Genomic DNA, 16,856 nt, shown 5'->3' with positions numbered 1-16,856 from the left:
GATAGATAGATAGATAGATAGATAGATAGATAGATAGGGTTCCCTGAACCCGGGATGCAGTTGCGATTGATCTAGTGCCATCTGGAAAAAAAATGACCTTGATGAAATAGAATACCCACAAGTACTGTATGTAATTTTTGTCTGTGCAGCGAGAATAAAAAGACAATAAATAACACACCATGTGAACACAAAATATAAAATATTTATATACCTCTTTTGACAATACTATAGGTAAAGTATACATCTATCCAATTGCAACAGCTATCCAAGCGGACTTTGGACAAGAGTAGACAGTAAGGCACGTATATATAACCAAACATTCACACAATAGTTAAAATGTACAGTAAACAATTTAAATTAGCAGTTTGATATTTAATTTGTAGTCTGCTTGGGAAGGGAACGGAATAAGCTTTTCACTGTGGTACAGTACTATACATGTGACAATAAATCTCTTTGAATCTATGAGTTTGATTTTATTGTCTCTTTTATAGAGATACTGTAAAATGGAAACAGCATCAACACTCATCCATTTTGCTCAATTAGCAATGTTGTGAATTGTCAGTTCTTTGCACTCATGAATGCAATACCAAAGTTTGACAGTAACATCTTTGACTTGGTAAAAGTCCAGAATCTACATTTCCATTTTGCACATAGATGACGTCACAGCTTGACCATGTCCACAAACAAGGCAACTTGAAGTAACGGTGTGATATGCTGTATTGTATTTAAATGTCATAATTACGGAACTTTTGCAGCAGACAAGATGGTGAGTCAGAAGCCCAGCGGAAACGTCGATGACAGTAATCGCCTAAATGTGGACAGCAAAAAGTTAGTTTTGTGGAAATAAAAGCTGCTCTTTTAAAAGATTTACCAGTCCAAAAATTAGGGGGGGATTGGGATTTTGAGTAAAATTTCTGGATCAATTTTAAGTTCAATATCACCCTGATGCATTTAATTTGACAATCTCTAAGTTAGGGTTGGGCAATAAATCAAATTCATTTGTCATTTTAAAAATCAAAACTTTGAAAATTTGCTGAATCATAAAATCGAGATTTTGCAAAAGTGGCATAGTGCTGAAGGGTGGTTAGGTTGACACGTTGACAATAGGTACTAATAACTTCACTGTGGCATTTAAAGGAATCGCCCTCTTATGTAACCCTTTTAGCTTTCAAAAGTTAATATCGTGTCTATAACTCTAACCATCCATTTGAATACTCCTTTAACCTAACACTTGAAAATATTTGAAAAGAATATGAATACTGGATTGAATACTGAATGTTTGGACTCTTAAAAATGTATAATTATGTCTTTGGGATTGAATGAGTTAATTTTATAACTAAATTGTCATCACATACATTATTATTATTTATAGGGAAAAAAATTACATTTCCTGCTAAAATATGGCTAAATAGATGCACTTTCAATTTATTCAAGTTACGCAAGCTATTCATGTTCAGTTTACGTTAAAACTATTTAAAGCATTCTGTTCATTATTTTTGTTACAATATTTTCCAATGGATTCTTTTTTTAACAAATCAAACCTTTAATATGAATGTTGGTTGTGTTTATGTCCTTCATTAGAATTGATTTAAATAGTGATTGTCCAGAATGATTGAAGAAAACCAAGATTTTATTTTTTCAGCCATATAGTGCCCAGCCCTACACTAGGCATTTGAAGGCACAAATCCAACTGTTTAATGTTATTAGTATGTTGTTGTTTTTTTACAACCTACATATTCTCACTGATAGATTTTAGATTCATCATGAAACTTCACCCCAAACTCAAATATCTCAAACCTTTTGTGTCTAGTGTAGTCAACATGACCATCTGGTTTTGAGAACATGTGATGATTAAAAAAAAAAAAAAAAAAAAAAAAGGAACTACATAACTTACAAATGATATCGGGCTTCAGCATTGCACACATTCTATGAATGGGTTTGAATGAATGGTAATTACCTGAGGATAGCATGTCTTCACTTGAGGACATCTTCTGTGCTTCAGGCTGGCAATTCAAGTCCTCTGCATGCGAAATATTTGGTGCATCTACTTTCGCAGCCTCCAGCATGGGTTCCTTCTTATTTTTCACAGCCCAGTGCATTGACTGCAAACATTTTTGAGTCAGATCATTATACCGGTTTTCCTTTGAAAACATACAAAAGTAAAACATCACGCACAGTTTTTACAGAGTCATTTAAAGCTTGCCAGTCACGGAATGGGATAGCAACTCCACTTCTCTTCCATAGATCGTAGTTTTTTCTTTTAGTGTCGTTACATAAAATTTCTTTGGCTTCCAGTAACTTTTGAAACTCTGCCACTGTCAGAATGCAAATAAAGACAATAACCTTTAAACAACTTTCTATGAATAGTTGTTAGTTGAATCTACAACAACAACAAAAAAGAATGTCAGAACAGTTCAACAAATACACCTGCTTGGGGGTTGTCTTGCTGCTTGTCTGGATGGCATGTCAAGGCTCTGATCTTGTATTCATTGAGAATCTGTTCTGTCTGCAAGAAAAAAATGCCTTGACAATTGTGACTGTGAAACGTGCTCAATGTCCCACATAGCCATCATGGATTCTATTTTCCTAGACCTGTTAATGCAAATGCAGCGTCTGTATTGCCAAACAATAACGGAGCCCTGATCTAATTTTTGAGCTCTACGATCAAGAGTGTTAAGTTTTGAAATCTATGATTAAGCTTTTTATTAATCAACATTTCAAAATCAATCAAAATAATCGGGATTTGTTTTCCATATTCACCCAGGCATATCTCACATTAATTATTTTGCCATCAATAGTCCTTTCCCAATGCTGTTTGTGTTTTTGTTTTTTACAAATGCAACCCCCCCCAAATAGTCATTTCTGCCAGGTAAGTGGTACTTTGCGATTGTTCATTTACCGACTGATAATGAAGCTTCGGTGGTAACTGGTTGCTCAGTGCCTTACTCAGGGATGCTTCGGCAATGGCACTCAACGGGTTGCTAGACGACCACTCTTTTTTTTTTTTAATTTAATAAAATAAATACAAACCGGTGAAGGGTTAGTCTCATTTGATCGATTCGGTGTTTACATTTTTAAAGAACTTAATATGTGGGTCGTGAACACTCAGTCAAAAATCATCTGAAACGGCTGGTAATGCGGCGAAATTGGGCTGTGAATGAACTATGTACAACATGTACAATGAAGACTTTGAGTTCTCAACAGTTTTGTGGCACCTAACTCAGAGTCAACCCCGAGGTGGAAATTACGTTACCCGATACACAACTTACCGACGATAACTCATCGCATCCTAATAAACCGTAATAATCTTCTAAATCCTCAGGTCTGCTGTTCAAAACGGCCTCCATTTATCAATATGATGATGCTTCGAGCTAAAAGAGCGCTTGGCAGCTTCCCTTGATGAGGCCCCTTGTCACGCGTATGACGGAGGTATCTTCGAGTTCTGCAGAATTGTGATTTTGTGAAATCTTTAGGTTTCCCTCATGAGTTCGGTTGAGCCAAACTGTAATTGCTGCCATGTGACGTCTGATGCATTCGAGTGACTCATCCTACTCTACGATACATGACGAATTTTAAAGGAACATACATGTAAATTACATAAACAAGAAAAATGAATGATTACACACTTAATATTGTGATATTATAAAGTGAAATAAACCGACAGTAAACAAGCGACACTTGTACAAATATATATACGTTTCAATGTCATAAACATATGTATATTAGTAACAGTGCTTTCCCTTTTCCGCCAAAACATCTGATAGTACATGAATGCATCATTTTTTTCCTCTGATGGTTTCATTTCAGTGACGTAAAGGGGGACGTTCCTACAACTACGACTGGAGGAGAGCACGTCACGTGATCTATGCAAATGAGCCAGCTGTCCGAGGAGGGGGAGGTCTCAGTTCACTAGCTCAGCGGCTCTGCGGGCTGAAGATGGCGGACGGAGAGAATAGTCTGGGTACGGCCTGCTCGGGCGCATCCGATATGGAAGAGCCCGCCGCTAAAAAGTCGAAAATTCCCCTTTCGACCAGCTACGGCCTCAAAGTCAGCGACGTCAATAAATTCCCTTGTGTGTCCGGTGTCACGGGGAGTTGGGAGGCGGCGGTGAATTGTGCCCAGGCAGCGGAGAGGGAAGCAAAGCCGGCGATGGCGGTAGAGCAGGCCCCAGGAGCGCTAGGCGGAGACAACAATGGCCTAGAACCGCTTGTCTCCGAACCTTTTACGTGCGCCGCGAAACCAGAAGACAGCGCCGTGCTTGGGACATTCGAGACCAGTGCTGGTAGGTCAACAGGCGGACATTTCTAAACACGTTTTGCGCTTCTCTCCGCCCGGTACACGTTTTCCCAAATTGAGCGCGAGTTTCTTTTTAACCGAACGAAGATAACCTAAAAAAAAACTACGACACCCTAACTGCAGCCGTTTTTTTGTAAATATGCTGTTTAATTGATTAGGAAAGCGTCTGTAGTCAAACTTGCGACTAGTTTTCATGAATGGAGTTGTTCCCACGAGACGCTGAACTTTGGTAGCGGCGTAGCATTTGTTAGCTTTAGACACCGAAGAAGTATAAACCAGTGAGGTTCTTGTCAATATGTAAAAATAAATGTAACGTTAAGTGTTCTTATAAGCTCCCACTTTAAAAGTATATTTAGCGAAGCTTCACTTGAAGTCTGCGTTACAGTTCTTCCGATGTCTATGTTCAGGTATCATTGGGTGTGTCGATCGCCCCTCCAATGGCTTGGCTGTTACCCCGGAGCATGTCACAGAGGAGGATGACAGATCCTCCCATGCCAGCTCCAGCGACTGGACACCTCAGCCACATATAGGTAGATGCCTGAATGAATTTATACTGCATCTTGCACCCTGTAGCTCATTTTACGACAATGCTTGAGTCATCTGGAATGCTTGCCTGCTGAGTTGTTGTCTTCTTGGCCAGGTTCCTACAGTTTCATCCAGCAACATATTAGAGAGACAGACCCAAGGACAATTCTAAGGGAGTTGCTGCCTGAGACTGTACTCCCGCCTGATTTAGATGACATGACACTGTGGCAGATCATTATCAACATCTCTGAACCCCCTAAAAGAAAAAAACGGAAGGATATCAACACTTTGGAAGATGTTGTCAGGCTACTCCACGAAAGTAAAAGGATTCTTGTGCTGACTGGTGCTGGGGTAAGTGTCTTGTCCTGAATACGTTTACACTCACTCTGCTTTCCTATGTACCATTCACCCCTGTTTATTGCACGGGAAATGAAATGTGTGTCACAAAAGATTAATTGATTGATAAATTGTTCTCAAGCATGAGAGGGTCATCAGGAGAACCTGTTTTACAGAAGTGGCTAACATATCATTTGTCTGTGACAACAAACCTGTGAATGATGTTGGAACTAATGGCTTCCAGTAGCGCATGAAGGCATGGAAAGTGGGTTAGGGCCACTCCACAGGGTGCAATGCTTCAAACCCATCGTGGACCAGACTCTTTACATGCAGTTTAATAGCCACTTTAAAACAATATATATTGGCAATATTGAGGTTTTAAAATGCCAACAAATCAGGCTCAATAAAAGCTCATTTTTTTGCAATGCCCATTTAAAACTCACCATAACAAACAGGGGAGGTAAAGCCGCCCTGCATTACATTTTCACTAGCTAAGCATTGATGACATATTAAATTATAACTGGTTAAGTATTATTGCAATATGCGATGGGGAGGGCTGGTTACGTCCCGCTTGATTAATTTCTGGTAGTATCGTTTTAGTGTGTGAAAGCTTATCTGCGTTTTATTTGGCTGTTATCAGTGACATCGCCTCCTAGTGCTACAGAGTCACCACAAAAAATGTCTACGTCTCAATAACTTAAGAAATGTAGTTGGCGAACCATGACTACTGCATGAATATTCAATTGAGTTATGTCACATAACCAACACTCAGAAGACTCAAGGAGAAAAAAAATGTACCGTAGTTTGGATTCGGAATCTTTTCTGACACTAGACACATCCCAAATACCAGTAGATGAAAATCTGTGTAGAAAATCTATAGACCATTCTAACATGCTTTAAACTCATTTCATATTAAGTGACACTTTAATTTTTGATAATGCACTTTTTAAACCTGAGAACCAATTTTCACTCTCTAGGTGTTGAGGAATGGGAGATTGTCTTAACATCAGTTTGAAAAATCTGAGATTCTTCTTCACAGTTCTACAAACAAGAGGCAGTAATTACATGCTTCAAGATCTTTTTCATTCCCAGTTTACCTTAATTCTATACTGACATGTAAAAGATGAATATAAATTGAATGTGAACTTATTCAACCAAACTAAACCATATAATTTCTCAAAATGAAAATCTATCATCTTAATGCTTACATATAAAGCAAACACTATAGATGTGCAAGAGAATATAGCAACAAAGTTTAGGGAATTAGAATATTCAAATCAGTTGCTACTACTGGAATGCAGTGAGGTTGCAATATAGTAGGAATCGACTGTATGTGATTTTATGGCCACACTAAGTGTAAATGATCTGCTCTTCTTTCAGGTGTCAGTTTCATGTGGTATACCAGATTTTCGCTCCAGAGATGGAATTTACGCTCGTCTTGCTGTTGATTTTCCTGATCTTCCAGACCCACAAGCTATGTTTGACATTGAATACTTCCAAAGAGACCCAAGGCCGTTTTTCAAGTTTGCTAAGGTTTGCTTAATGTATGTTTATTCTTATGAAGCCAGTGCAGGCATGATGAGTGTGTCAGTTTTGCTCGCAAGGTCTCAGTGCATCGTCTTTGTCACAGGAGATCTACCCGGGTCAGTTCCAGCCTTCGCCCTGTCACAAGTTCATATCTATGATGGACAAGCAGGGAAAGCTGCTGCGTAACTACACACAAAATATTGACACGTTAGAGCAAGTGGCCGGAGTTCAGCGAATCATCCAGTGTCATGGTAAGTGGCAATGCTAACCGATAGCTCACAAGCGGCCAAAATGAGTGTCCTCCGCAGGGTGTCTGGGCTCTTCCTCAAAGATAGTGTGAGAAGCTCGGTCATCCAGTAGGGTCTCAGTGTCGAGCCGCTGCTTCTCGGCGTTGAGTGTAGTTGAGCCAGTTGAGGTGATTTGGACAATGGTTAGGATGCCTCCCAGACACCTCCCTGGTGAGGTGTTCCGGGCACCCTGGACACGCTGAAGGGACTATGTCTCTCGGCTGGCCTGGAAACGCCTGGGTATCCTCCCGAAGGAACTGGACAAAGTGGCCGGGGAGGGGGAAGTCTGGGCTTCTCTGCTCAAGCTGTGCCCCTGTGACCCAACTCCAGAATACAGCGGTAGAAAATGGATTCATGAATATAGATTTTCAGAAAGTCTTAACAATGGTTCATATGACCTTTTCAGGGTCATTTGCAACTGCTTCCTGTCTCATCTGTAAATACAAAGTGGATTGTGAAGCTGTAAGGGAAGACATTTTTAACCAGGTATGTTGACGTTTATTAACACTGATCTGTACATTGTTCATTGTTCATCATAATCTGTTCTTGAATCAAATTGCCACCCTCCACTGTTGGATGCTGAACTGTGCTTGACTGCTGTATATATTAGGTATAACAACAAGTTAACCTATGTATAAAACGTTTAACGAGTAATGCATGGAAATTGTGTACATTTGGTAAAGCATGACATAATGGGCAGTCTTGTATGGTTACCATGACAGTCTCCTTTCAGCATTTGGCAGCAAACAAAAGCAAAACTCAAGATAGTGTATGAAATTCTAATAATGAATCACAAACTTTTATTTCAGCGGGTCCCTCATTGCCCTCGGTGTCCGGATATTCCTTTAGCAATAATGAAACCAGACATTGTCTTCTTTGGAGAGAATCTTCCCGAAATGTTCCACAGAGCCATGAAGCAAGACAAGGACGAGGTGGATCTTCTAATCGTTATTGGGTCATCTCTAAAAGTCCGACCGGTTGCCCTCATCCCAAGTATGCTCTTGCCCACTTTAGTGAATGTGCATTTGTGTACAGTACGTGTGCAAACGTTTTTATCAGATTTACGTGTTATCCCTTTTAGACTCCATTCCTCATGAAGTGCCTCAGGTCTTGATCAATCGGGAGCAGCTGCCTCACCTCAACTTTGACGTGGAGCTGCTCGGCGACTGCGACGTCATCGTTAACGAGCTCTGTCATCGACTAGGCGGGGACTTTGCGCAGCTCTGCTACAACACCGTAAGACTCACAGAAATCACGGAGAAACCCCCTCGGGTACAGGAGCATCCACCGTGCGAGGCCTTGTCCGCCGCGGCAGACGGAACGCCTGAGGAGGCAAAGCAGCACAGTACGGACTCGCTCCGAAAGCCTTCGCCGCAGAGTCCGAATGACACAGAAACTGGCGGTCATGTTGCGCCTCTGGAGCCTTGTCCTAATGCTCAGTGCCCCAGCGAAGAGAACTCAGAGCCTAAACAGCTACCGGTCAAAGACGCAACTGAAGAAGAGACCACGCAAGAAAGGAGCCAATCTTCCCACCACGAATTTCGGCGACGGTGCTGGATGAATCGCATCAGCCGAAGTCCAATCAGCAAGCGCCTTGACGGTAAGTTAGGGCTAGGTAGAAATCACTGACCTAATGATGATCATGTCTCAATATTCTTAGTGTGAAATGTAAGCTTATGAAGTGAACACAAAAGTGATATCCCATGAGACAGCCATGACTTACTTTATTTTACAAGTGGCAAGAGGTGGAATCAGCAGTTTGTTTTACCTTCTTCTTGGGCTGGTCAATTTAGCTTAAAAAGTAAAAATAAAACTGAAAATTCAAAACAAGTTTTGGTTTTATTTTAGGGAACATTTGACATAACGCTCTTTGAATTGAGTTGCAAAACATCTGTCTTGCATGAAATACTTCCGTAAACAACTGTAGCGTAGTGGAACGTGAGAATGAGATGAATAAAATACTCGATAAAAACTTAGACGTTTTTCAACTTTGCAAAACATTGCAACTTGTATCACTTTTAAACTAAACTATTTGGATAAAGTTACTGCCAATTTCGATGTATACCAGCTGTACAATGACAACAGAGGCATTTTATTCAACGCCAAGACCTGAGTCTTTTACAAACAAACTATTTGCTGTCTTTAGTTGTAGCAATAATGTGCTAGCCTACTGTTTGGTGTGAGTGTGAAGGAAACAATAAGAATGTGGAAGCTACAGAAGTTCATGAGGGCCATAATGTGCTGCAGCAAACAAGGGAGGAAAACATCAATGTTATTATTTTTAAAAACTTTGAAAAAAATCAAATTTATCAAAAAAAAAAGTGATTAATCACACAGGCCTCAATTGGGAGAGTGTTCAATTGTTATTGTTGTTAGTGTGTTTGCCTCACAGTTCAGAGTCCCGGCCTTCCTGTGTGGAGTTTTCATGTTTTCCCCGATCCCGTGTGGATCATTGTCCTTAGGTGTTATTGGTTGTGTGAATGGTTGGCTCGCAACCCGTCCAGTGTGTCCCATCGCCACTGCTCAAAAACTGATGGGATGGTTTTTCTTTAAAGTAAAATTCAAAATCATGCTGCAACAGAATAGTGCCAACAATTTTGTCAAGTGTAAAACAAAGACGTGGCTGTTATAAAAAAATTGATTCTGCTTGTGACTTCCAGCGGGCCAGTACCTGTTCCAAGCACCACATCACTACATCTTCCATGGGGCCGAAGTTTATTCAGACTCTGAGGATGAGACGTCGAGTTCATGTGAAAGCGACAGCGAGGAGTCAGAATGCAGTGGCGACGAGGGAGGGGAGCTCAGTGGGCCGGAGGAAACCGATGGAGAGGCTTGCCTCAGAGACACACTACAAGACTCTTTGGCCAATGAGGCCACAACAAGTTTGCAGGCGGACAGTACGGCTGAACAGACTCACAGCACCACACACCTTTAAAGTAAAAGTACCAGTTGATAAAGCACTCGTCTATATATGTTTCATATATTTTTTGACTCATCAGCCTATTTTTCATAAAGATTAAAGTGTGAGACAACTCGATGTGAATGTGGAACAGCCCCCCCCCCCCCCCCCCCCCCCCCCCCCCCTTAGTCACACATTGTGTCTGAAACACCGCTTGCTTAACAGAAATCGTTGCCATCTCTTTTTGTATTCATGATTGAAAATGCATCAGTTCTACTGGAACTTCAGATAAAAGACAGCAGTTTAAGCTTTAAGACATGACCTTGTCAACCAACATCAGTTCATAATTTGACATTAACTGTGGTCTAATGTGATGTTTTGCAGCTGTTTTATGTCACAGTAGCATGAAAATTTTAGTAATATGCCTGTTAAGACGTACCCTTCAATAGCTTACTTGAACATTTTGGCTAGCCTGAACATGAACCGTTCAACTGTCCGGTCTTTCCTAAGGGTAAACGCAGCAGATAACAGTCCTCTTTTAAGTTGAAACCAAAGAACATTTCAATATAAGCTTTGTATATTCCTCATGTAAGTTGAGTATTGGAAAGAGATTATTCAAAAGGTGTTTCCTTCAGACGTGGCAGCTACTTTTTATGGTCAAGCTTCTTATTTTTATACTCAGCTTGGAGACATACTTTGCCAAGAGTAGATGACGGTCTTTCTGTACAAAGTTTCTCCTTTGTTGTATTACAAAGCCTTACTATGTTCAAGCAACATTGAAAAAAAGTATTCATGAAACTGTTTCTTGCTCTTATTTTTTAATACAAGTGGGGAAATAATAGGACTATTCTCTTACCAAGCACCTGCTGCATGTTAACATGTTGGTTGATTTGATTTATATGAGCCTGGTGCTAACAATTCACATGCCATTTTAATTTACGGCTAAAGAGAATGGTTTACCACCATTTAATTTTTTCTAGGGGTTTCAGTAAAATAATAAAGAATGGTTTACCACCATTTAATTTTTTCTAGGGTTTTCAGTAAAATAATAAAAAACAATTGGTCACTCGTGTTATTTTTCCTCTTTTATAACTTCATCAAATATGTATTCTTCAAAAAATACGTGATAAAATCATGTCATGTCATCATACAGAGCATGAATTGACTTGTACTGCAGCGATGAAGCAAAATGCTGTTCACCAAAATTCGCATGTAAATGGATTGGTAAAGTTTGCCAATAGAATTGCCTGAATAGATTGGTAAGTGCCAGCCTCAAGACGATATAATATATATACGCCGTTAAAAAAAATACACCTCTTGGAAGGAGAGGGCGGTAACAGGTGAGTTGTTTACAGAATGTTGTCTGTTTTGTCCTGATTCCACCTGCTGCTCAGTCCCCAGCTTGTTGCCGTTCACACGCCGAGCCAGTTGTCGGTGGTAACGCGCCGTCACGTCGTTAGTCTTCACATAAATGACGTTACGAAGAAGAATAACGTCACGACAATGTCGTAAAATTCCGTCATCAACGCCAGGCTGAAATTCCTTCAGGTGTCTGATAATGTTACTGTTTTTATCGGCAATACGTTTACAGCTTTAAATGCCAGGCATCAGCTCACGGCGACGGTTGGAATGGAGGCCATGGAAGATGAGAGTTCGGACGTAAAAGATGATCATAATCATAACTATTGTGCGAGCGGCAGTATTAAGGTCCAGACCCGTTCAGGCAGCCAACTATGCGATGTAAGAACGCAACCTGTGGAAGGGGAGTCTTCTCGGAGGAGTTTGCTATGCCGAAGCGCGTCGGCTTCAGAGTTCATGGAATCGGACTCGGGCAGCGAGTGCAGCGATTCCGGCGGCGAAGCACCGGCGACCACCTCTGTCCAAGACAAATTCACTCTCGACTCCACTTCAAAATTCCGTAAGTCGACGTGGTCGTATACGTTTGCAGAATCCCCGAAAGAAACGCACCTTTAAAATGATGAGGATTGCAAAACGGAACTAAAACTCTCCCATCCTTTCACGTTTCCAGATCTAAATGCATCGGCCGTGGAAGACTACCGTAACAACCACTGGCCAAACCTGGAGAAGGCAATTGAGCGCCTGCTAATACAGAATCCCTCAGACCATATTTCTGTTTCATACGCTCAGATATACAGGTAAGGACTCACATGGGGAATTGTCCCTCATATGATTTAAAGCAGATCTCACCAACATGGTGTCTGCTGGTGCACCGGCTTGGGTCCCATAGACTAGCGGTCCCCAACCTACTTATCACTACTGACCGGTTAACCACGCCTTCAAAATAACATCAAGATACATAATAAAATGAATATTAAGTGCACCTAAAATCTGAACTCACCATTAGCACCAAGTTAATAGGAGCCTTGAGCACGTTTCTCTGCAATGGCCCATCTAGGAATGATGGGGGTAATGACACTCAAAGTGTGTTTGCTTATAACCAGTCGACTCTGTTTTTTTGTTTTTGTTGTTTGCAGATAGGATGACAGAAATGGCAACGGAGTTTAGTGTTCTGTGGTGGCGATCTCAGGGTATTCTGCCATAATCAGGAACATTGGCAAAGTTGTTGTCTCAAACATACTTTTAAGGCCGCCGCCATTTGCGATCTCCAGCCGTTGATCACCTTCCTGCTAGATTCTTCTTCACATGCTAGATTTGCCTGGTTTGTTAACAAATGGCTCACAGATCCATTCCTTGCCATTTTGTGGGTCCTTTTTGGCTGGAAAGTAGCCCTTGAACTCTTAAGTACGATAAATCATTATTTCAAGTAGGACCCCTGGTATTGCCTTTTAAGACTGTTCTTTTTCTTCAAAGTTGTAGGCTCTTCCCCTGTTTTATCACTGGGCTTTTCCCCTTTCCAAAGAATGTTTCTTATTCATTTTGCTGCTTTGCTGGTTCAATTTGGTGCACTAGTGACTGAAACGAATCCAAGAGAATCTGGTCAGTTTTCAAAACAAAAAGGTTTTTCAAAATAAAAACAACTTTTCAGTCACAAATAAAGCTACGGACGGATATAATTCATTATTTCTGGTACCAATTGACCCACGGATCGCCGTGGTTAGGGGCCCCTATTCTGAATTAGCAATCTGGTGATGATGCATTGCAATTTCCTAACAGTGAACAGTCAATATCCCACGTAGAGCTTAATATGTTGTGTATTTTGTTTGCATTTGAATGATGATTGTGACAGAATAGCAAGCCCGTGTGTCCTTTGTTTGTTTTCACAGCTACGTCTACAAGTGTGTTTGCCAACAACACTCAGAGCTGCTCTACAATGACCTGAAATCCAAAATAGCAAATCATCTACAGCGGGTGTCCACCGAACTCAACGTAAGATCAAATAAGCATTTGTGTACAAATCCATTAGTTGGGTCTCTGGTGTGTCTGCTCATCAGTCAAGTGCAAAATTAAACAACCAACAAATAATGTGTCATCGTGGAAGCCAATCAATACATCTCCACTCCCACTGAAAAAAAAATCATCCTACTTATCCTCTTATCTGCTACCATCAACTTTTTATCCTGCATCATCCCAAAATCGTGATCTTTTTTGAAGTTGATTACCGTCCCGGGATTCTTGTGACCAATGAGATTCCTGAAAAAAAAATGTCAGGCTCTACTCCTGTGCCACTTTTTATTTGATGGCGTTCCCAATCTCCATTATGCTACTCTTAGAGGTTCCATTATAAATGTGATATTACAAGATGGTAATAATTTGTTTTGTATTGTTTTAGGCCATTCCACTTGAAAACCTGATTGAAAGCTTCAACACAGCCCTGACACAATACATTGCTTCTCTTCAGTGTATTGTCCCAGTATTTATGTATTTGGTAAGTAACTTTTCAAATAGCACCGTTGTGAAAGAGAGTACAGTTTGAGCAGCTTTCTCATGAAAATCATTTTCAGAACAAGTTCTACATCGAAACGAAGCTTAACCGTGACCTGAAACAGGATCTCATGAACCTGTTTGCCGATCACGTCGCACAGAAATACGTCGACGCGCTCATGCGTGAGCATCTTGCTTTTTTATGTGTGTGCGACTGGCAAAACAACCAAACAGTGTGTCTGGAACATTATGGTCTTATTCCAAAAGGAATAAATTTGTTTTTTGTGTGCACAGATGTCAGTCACATTGAGCTTGAGAGGTATTGAAAAGAGGAAGGGGCATAACCGCCCAAAGATACTGTAGGAGTGCCAAGCTTTGTGGCTTTCATATTTAAGAAAAAAAACTTGAGTTTGTAATCACCGTCAAAGGTGGATTAAGAAATGACTGCAAACAATTTTTTGAAGGTGTGTCATGTGATTCGTACTGTTTTTTGTTTGTTTAATAGTCAACATCGGAAGTTGTGTGTAGAATTTGGAGGCAAAATGAATTCAATCCATGTTGGAATAAGGCCTTAACGTAGAATGTGATAATGCTCACAACAAGTTGTTACTGACTTGATGAGTTTTTGTGTCTTCCAGCCCTTCTTATAAAAGCTCACTCGGTGCCCTTCGAAGTCCAGCCAGCAACCATGGCCAGTGTGGTTAAAGGCCTCCACAGCCTCCGACCAGGTGAGCCACTGCAAGACAACGTTGGTCTCACCAGAATTTCGAATTCATGTCCAAAAGGAGTGGTGGGTCACGTTTGATTGTTGGTGTTCTGAAAGCTCAAAGGCCATTTTAGATGACCAAGCAGGCAGTGGATTTGCCTAGGCAAAACATTAGTGTCCACTGCGTTCTATTTTTTAGAAGTGAACTTAACCTGCTCAACCTTTAAATGCAGGTATCAAACCTTTTCAGTGGTCTTAGTACAAACCACAATTCCAAATATTCTCATCTTGAATTTGATGCCCCTGTAATTCTGACTTTTTCACTGTGTTAGCATAAGTTGGGTATAGAGTACGGGGATTGGGTTCTCGAGGAAGAAGTTGGTGAAACCTTTCCGTGTCAACGACTTCCCTTTTATCATTTGAAACAATTTGCATTTGAATTTTTGTTGTTTTGTTTTACAGAGTGGGCCCAGTTGGCGCCTACTCTTTTCTCTGACTTTATTCCTCAAATCAACCCTCCCGCTCTGGAGTCTCTGCTGTCTGACTACGCTGCTCATGATCAGAAGCTCCAGATGGAGCTTTCAATGAACGGCTTTCCACGGTTAGTTTGAGATCCTCACCGCGTCACAAGTCACAGACATGTTAACTGTGTGATGTCGAATCCCCTGACAAAGATTTTTTAACTTTTCAGGTTTTTGGGAGGGTCACTTATGGCATAGGTCAAACTGAGTTTAAGAAAAGGTTTTGAAATGAGTCTTGAACAGTGTGTGTAGGCTTTTTTTTAAAACATCCATTTAATTTTATTTATTAATTGATGTATGTGCATGCATCTGTGTGTTGGGGGAGGGTATATACGTTTTGGGTTCCCCCAAATATAAGACACACAATCCATACTTTTTAAGTTTTTGAACGATAAGTCCCGGAAAACTAAACCGTTTGTAAATTGTACTTAAAGTACGTTAATGTGCCAACCTGTAGTTGTTTATCTGCACTTGGATGCTTAAAGGTTGTGTTTGTGTTTTTCAGGGGCGATCAATCGCGCAAGAGGGCCAACGACGACTCCTGAGCAGAAGGTCGGCATCTACGTTTACATGGCATCACAGTTCCGTGTGAAAGATTCTCACACGGAAGGGCTCGGAATTGGCCGACTTGGAAGCTAACATTGGAGGCGCACCTGAGTCTGCGTGGAGGCTTTGTACAAGAGAATAGCGAAACGCAGGGGCCGGAATATGACGCACATCTGCCGTATGTCACTTCAGACCTCGGAGCGGATGATGTCATGCCGTGTCACGTGAACAAACACACACACAGATAGGTCTTTCCTGCTTAAGTGAGTTGAGAAGACTCGGGCTCATAGATGCCGGCTGTACTTTCATGTCTGACGTGCCTAACACTGCGTGAACAGGACCCATGTTCTTGTGCCTCTCGCCTGTTTGTCACCTGTTTGTACAATATTAGAGACACATGTCCCTGTACCTCAGTGGCTAACCACAGATAAAACACTGCAGCGTGAGCAAGCCAGTTCATATCCATGTTCTTGGTCAGAGTGCCTTTGCAGTGTGTGTTGTGATCAAATACGAAGAGGCGATATAGGCTGGTAACGGTATCGCATTCCTAAAGTCTATCGTTCAAATTTCTTTCAAAAGAACGGGCTAACAAAGATTCCTGCTGCTAGCTAGCTACCTATTCTTTGTGTTCGGATGCAAGGTCCCTGGTTTGAAAGCAGCAGCTTGAACGCAAGAGCGTGCGGTGTGAAATGGGAGCGACACTGTGATTCTCCATCCATCTCGTTGCATTTACTGTGTTGGTTTAATCCGAATTGTTTTCCAGTGACGCCAAAGAGGATTTGCAGTACAGTAATAAGTATTGATTCAGTATGATCTCAAGCTAACATTGTCCATTTTGCATGTTTACTTGAGTATAAGTATATATATTTTTGATACTAACAATTAACGGAACTTAAATCTGTGTGTTGTAGCCTTCCAGGTAGCACTTTTGAGTCACTAAAGAGCCAGAGATTTTATTTTGCCTCATTAATCTGTAAATGTGTCAAGTATGAATTTTCATATGACAACAAAAGTTATGCAAATATTACAATAATGTGCAGGTTTACATGAAAAGTCTGAATAAAGCTTTATGTTAATTCATCAGCAATCATCAAAATGTGTGACAAACAGTATTAGTGTAATAATTCGCTTGGCTTTGGATCTTTTACACTGGTTTAAGTGTAATTTAGCATCTAAAGTTTTTGAAAATGTCGAGTTGATGTACCCCTTTTTTTGTTTTCAATGTTTCATGTTGGATTTAAAAATCTGTTAATATTTTAGTGTGGGTGGAACATTTTTTTTTACCAAACTTTTCATCCATCTATCCATCCTCTGTACCATAACGCTTGTCTGTTTACTATACTTTACTTATAACTTAAGCTAAATTGAGT

General features: G+C 40.7%; 3 protein-coding genes across 3 annotated transcripts; 2 read left to right on the top strand and 1 right to left on the bottom strand.

Annotated features, from left to right (window-relative positions):
* Positions 1 to 182: 182 nt before the first annotated feature.
* Positions 183 to 3,535, bottom strand: dnajc12 (DnaJ (Hsp40) homolog, subfamily C, member 12). Its single transcript, XM_088421618.1, has 5 exons — positions 3,270 to 3,535; positions 2,428 to 2,506; positions 2,176 to 2,315; positions 1,958 to 2,102; positions 183 to 808 (listed from the first exon to the last, which is right to left on the bottom strand). Exons 1-5 carry the CDS (start codon positions 3,345 to 3,347, stop codon positions 726 to 728), a joined length of 525 nt encoding a protein of 174 aa, XP_088277744.1. The 5' UTR covers positions 3,348 to 3,535; the 3' UTR covers positions 183 to 725.
* A 362-nt stretch (positions 3,536 to 3,897) lies between these two features.
* sirt1 (sirtuin 1) lies at positions 3,898 to 9,931 on the top strand. The gene is made up of 9 exons (XM_088422156.1): positions 3,898 to 4,282; positions 4,704 to 4,826; positions 4,937 to 5,172; positions 6,538 to 6,690; positions 6,788 to 6,935; positions 7,378 to 7,457; positions 7,781 to 7,964; positions 8,053 to 8,571; positions 9,632 to 9,931. Exons 1-9 carry the CDS (start codon positions 3,937 to 3,939, stop codon positions 9,904 to 9,906), a joined length of 2,064 nt encoding a protein of 687 aa, XP_088278282.1. The 5' UTR covers positions 3,898 to 3,936; the 3' UTR covers positions 9,907 to 9,931.
* A 1,455-nt stretch (positions 9,932 to 11,386) lies between these two features.
* On the top strand, positions 11,387 to 16,573 carry cacul1 (CDK2 associated cullin domain 1). Its single transcript, XM_088420636.1, has 8 exons — positions 11,387 to 11,788; positions 11,900 to 12,026; positions 13,116 to 13,218; positions 13,622 to 13,717; positions 13,794 to 13,896; positions 14,352 to 14,441; positions 14,882 to 15,020; positions 15,446 to 16,573. The coding sequence occupies exons 1-8, from the start codon at positions 11,500 to 11,502 to the stop codon at positions 15,483 to 15,485; spliced, it is 987 nt and encodes a 328-aa protein (XP_088276762.1). The 5' UTR covers positions 11,387 to 11,499; the 3' UTR covers positions 15,486 to 16,573.
* The last annotated feature ends 283 nt before the right edge of the window (positions 16,574 to 16,856 follow it).

Source organism: Hippichthys cyanospilos, chromosome 8 (assembly GCF_059441005.1).
Source record: "Hippichthys cyanospilos isolate Australia breed blue-spotted pipefish chromosome 8, RoL_Hcya_1.0, whole genome shotgun sequence".
Classification (NCBI taxonomy): domain Eukaryota; kingdom Metazoa; phylum Chordata; class Actinopteri; order Syngnathiformes; family Syngnathidae; genus Hippichthys; species Hippichthys cyanospilos.
This window is presented reverse-complemented; position numbering and strand designations above follow the sequence as displayed.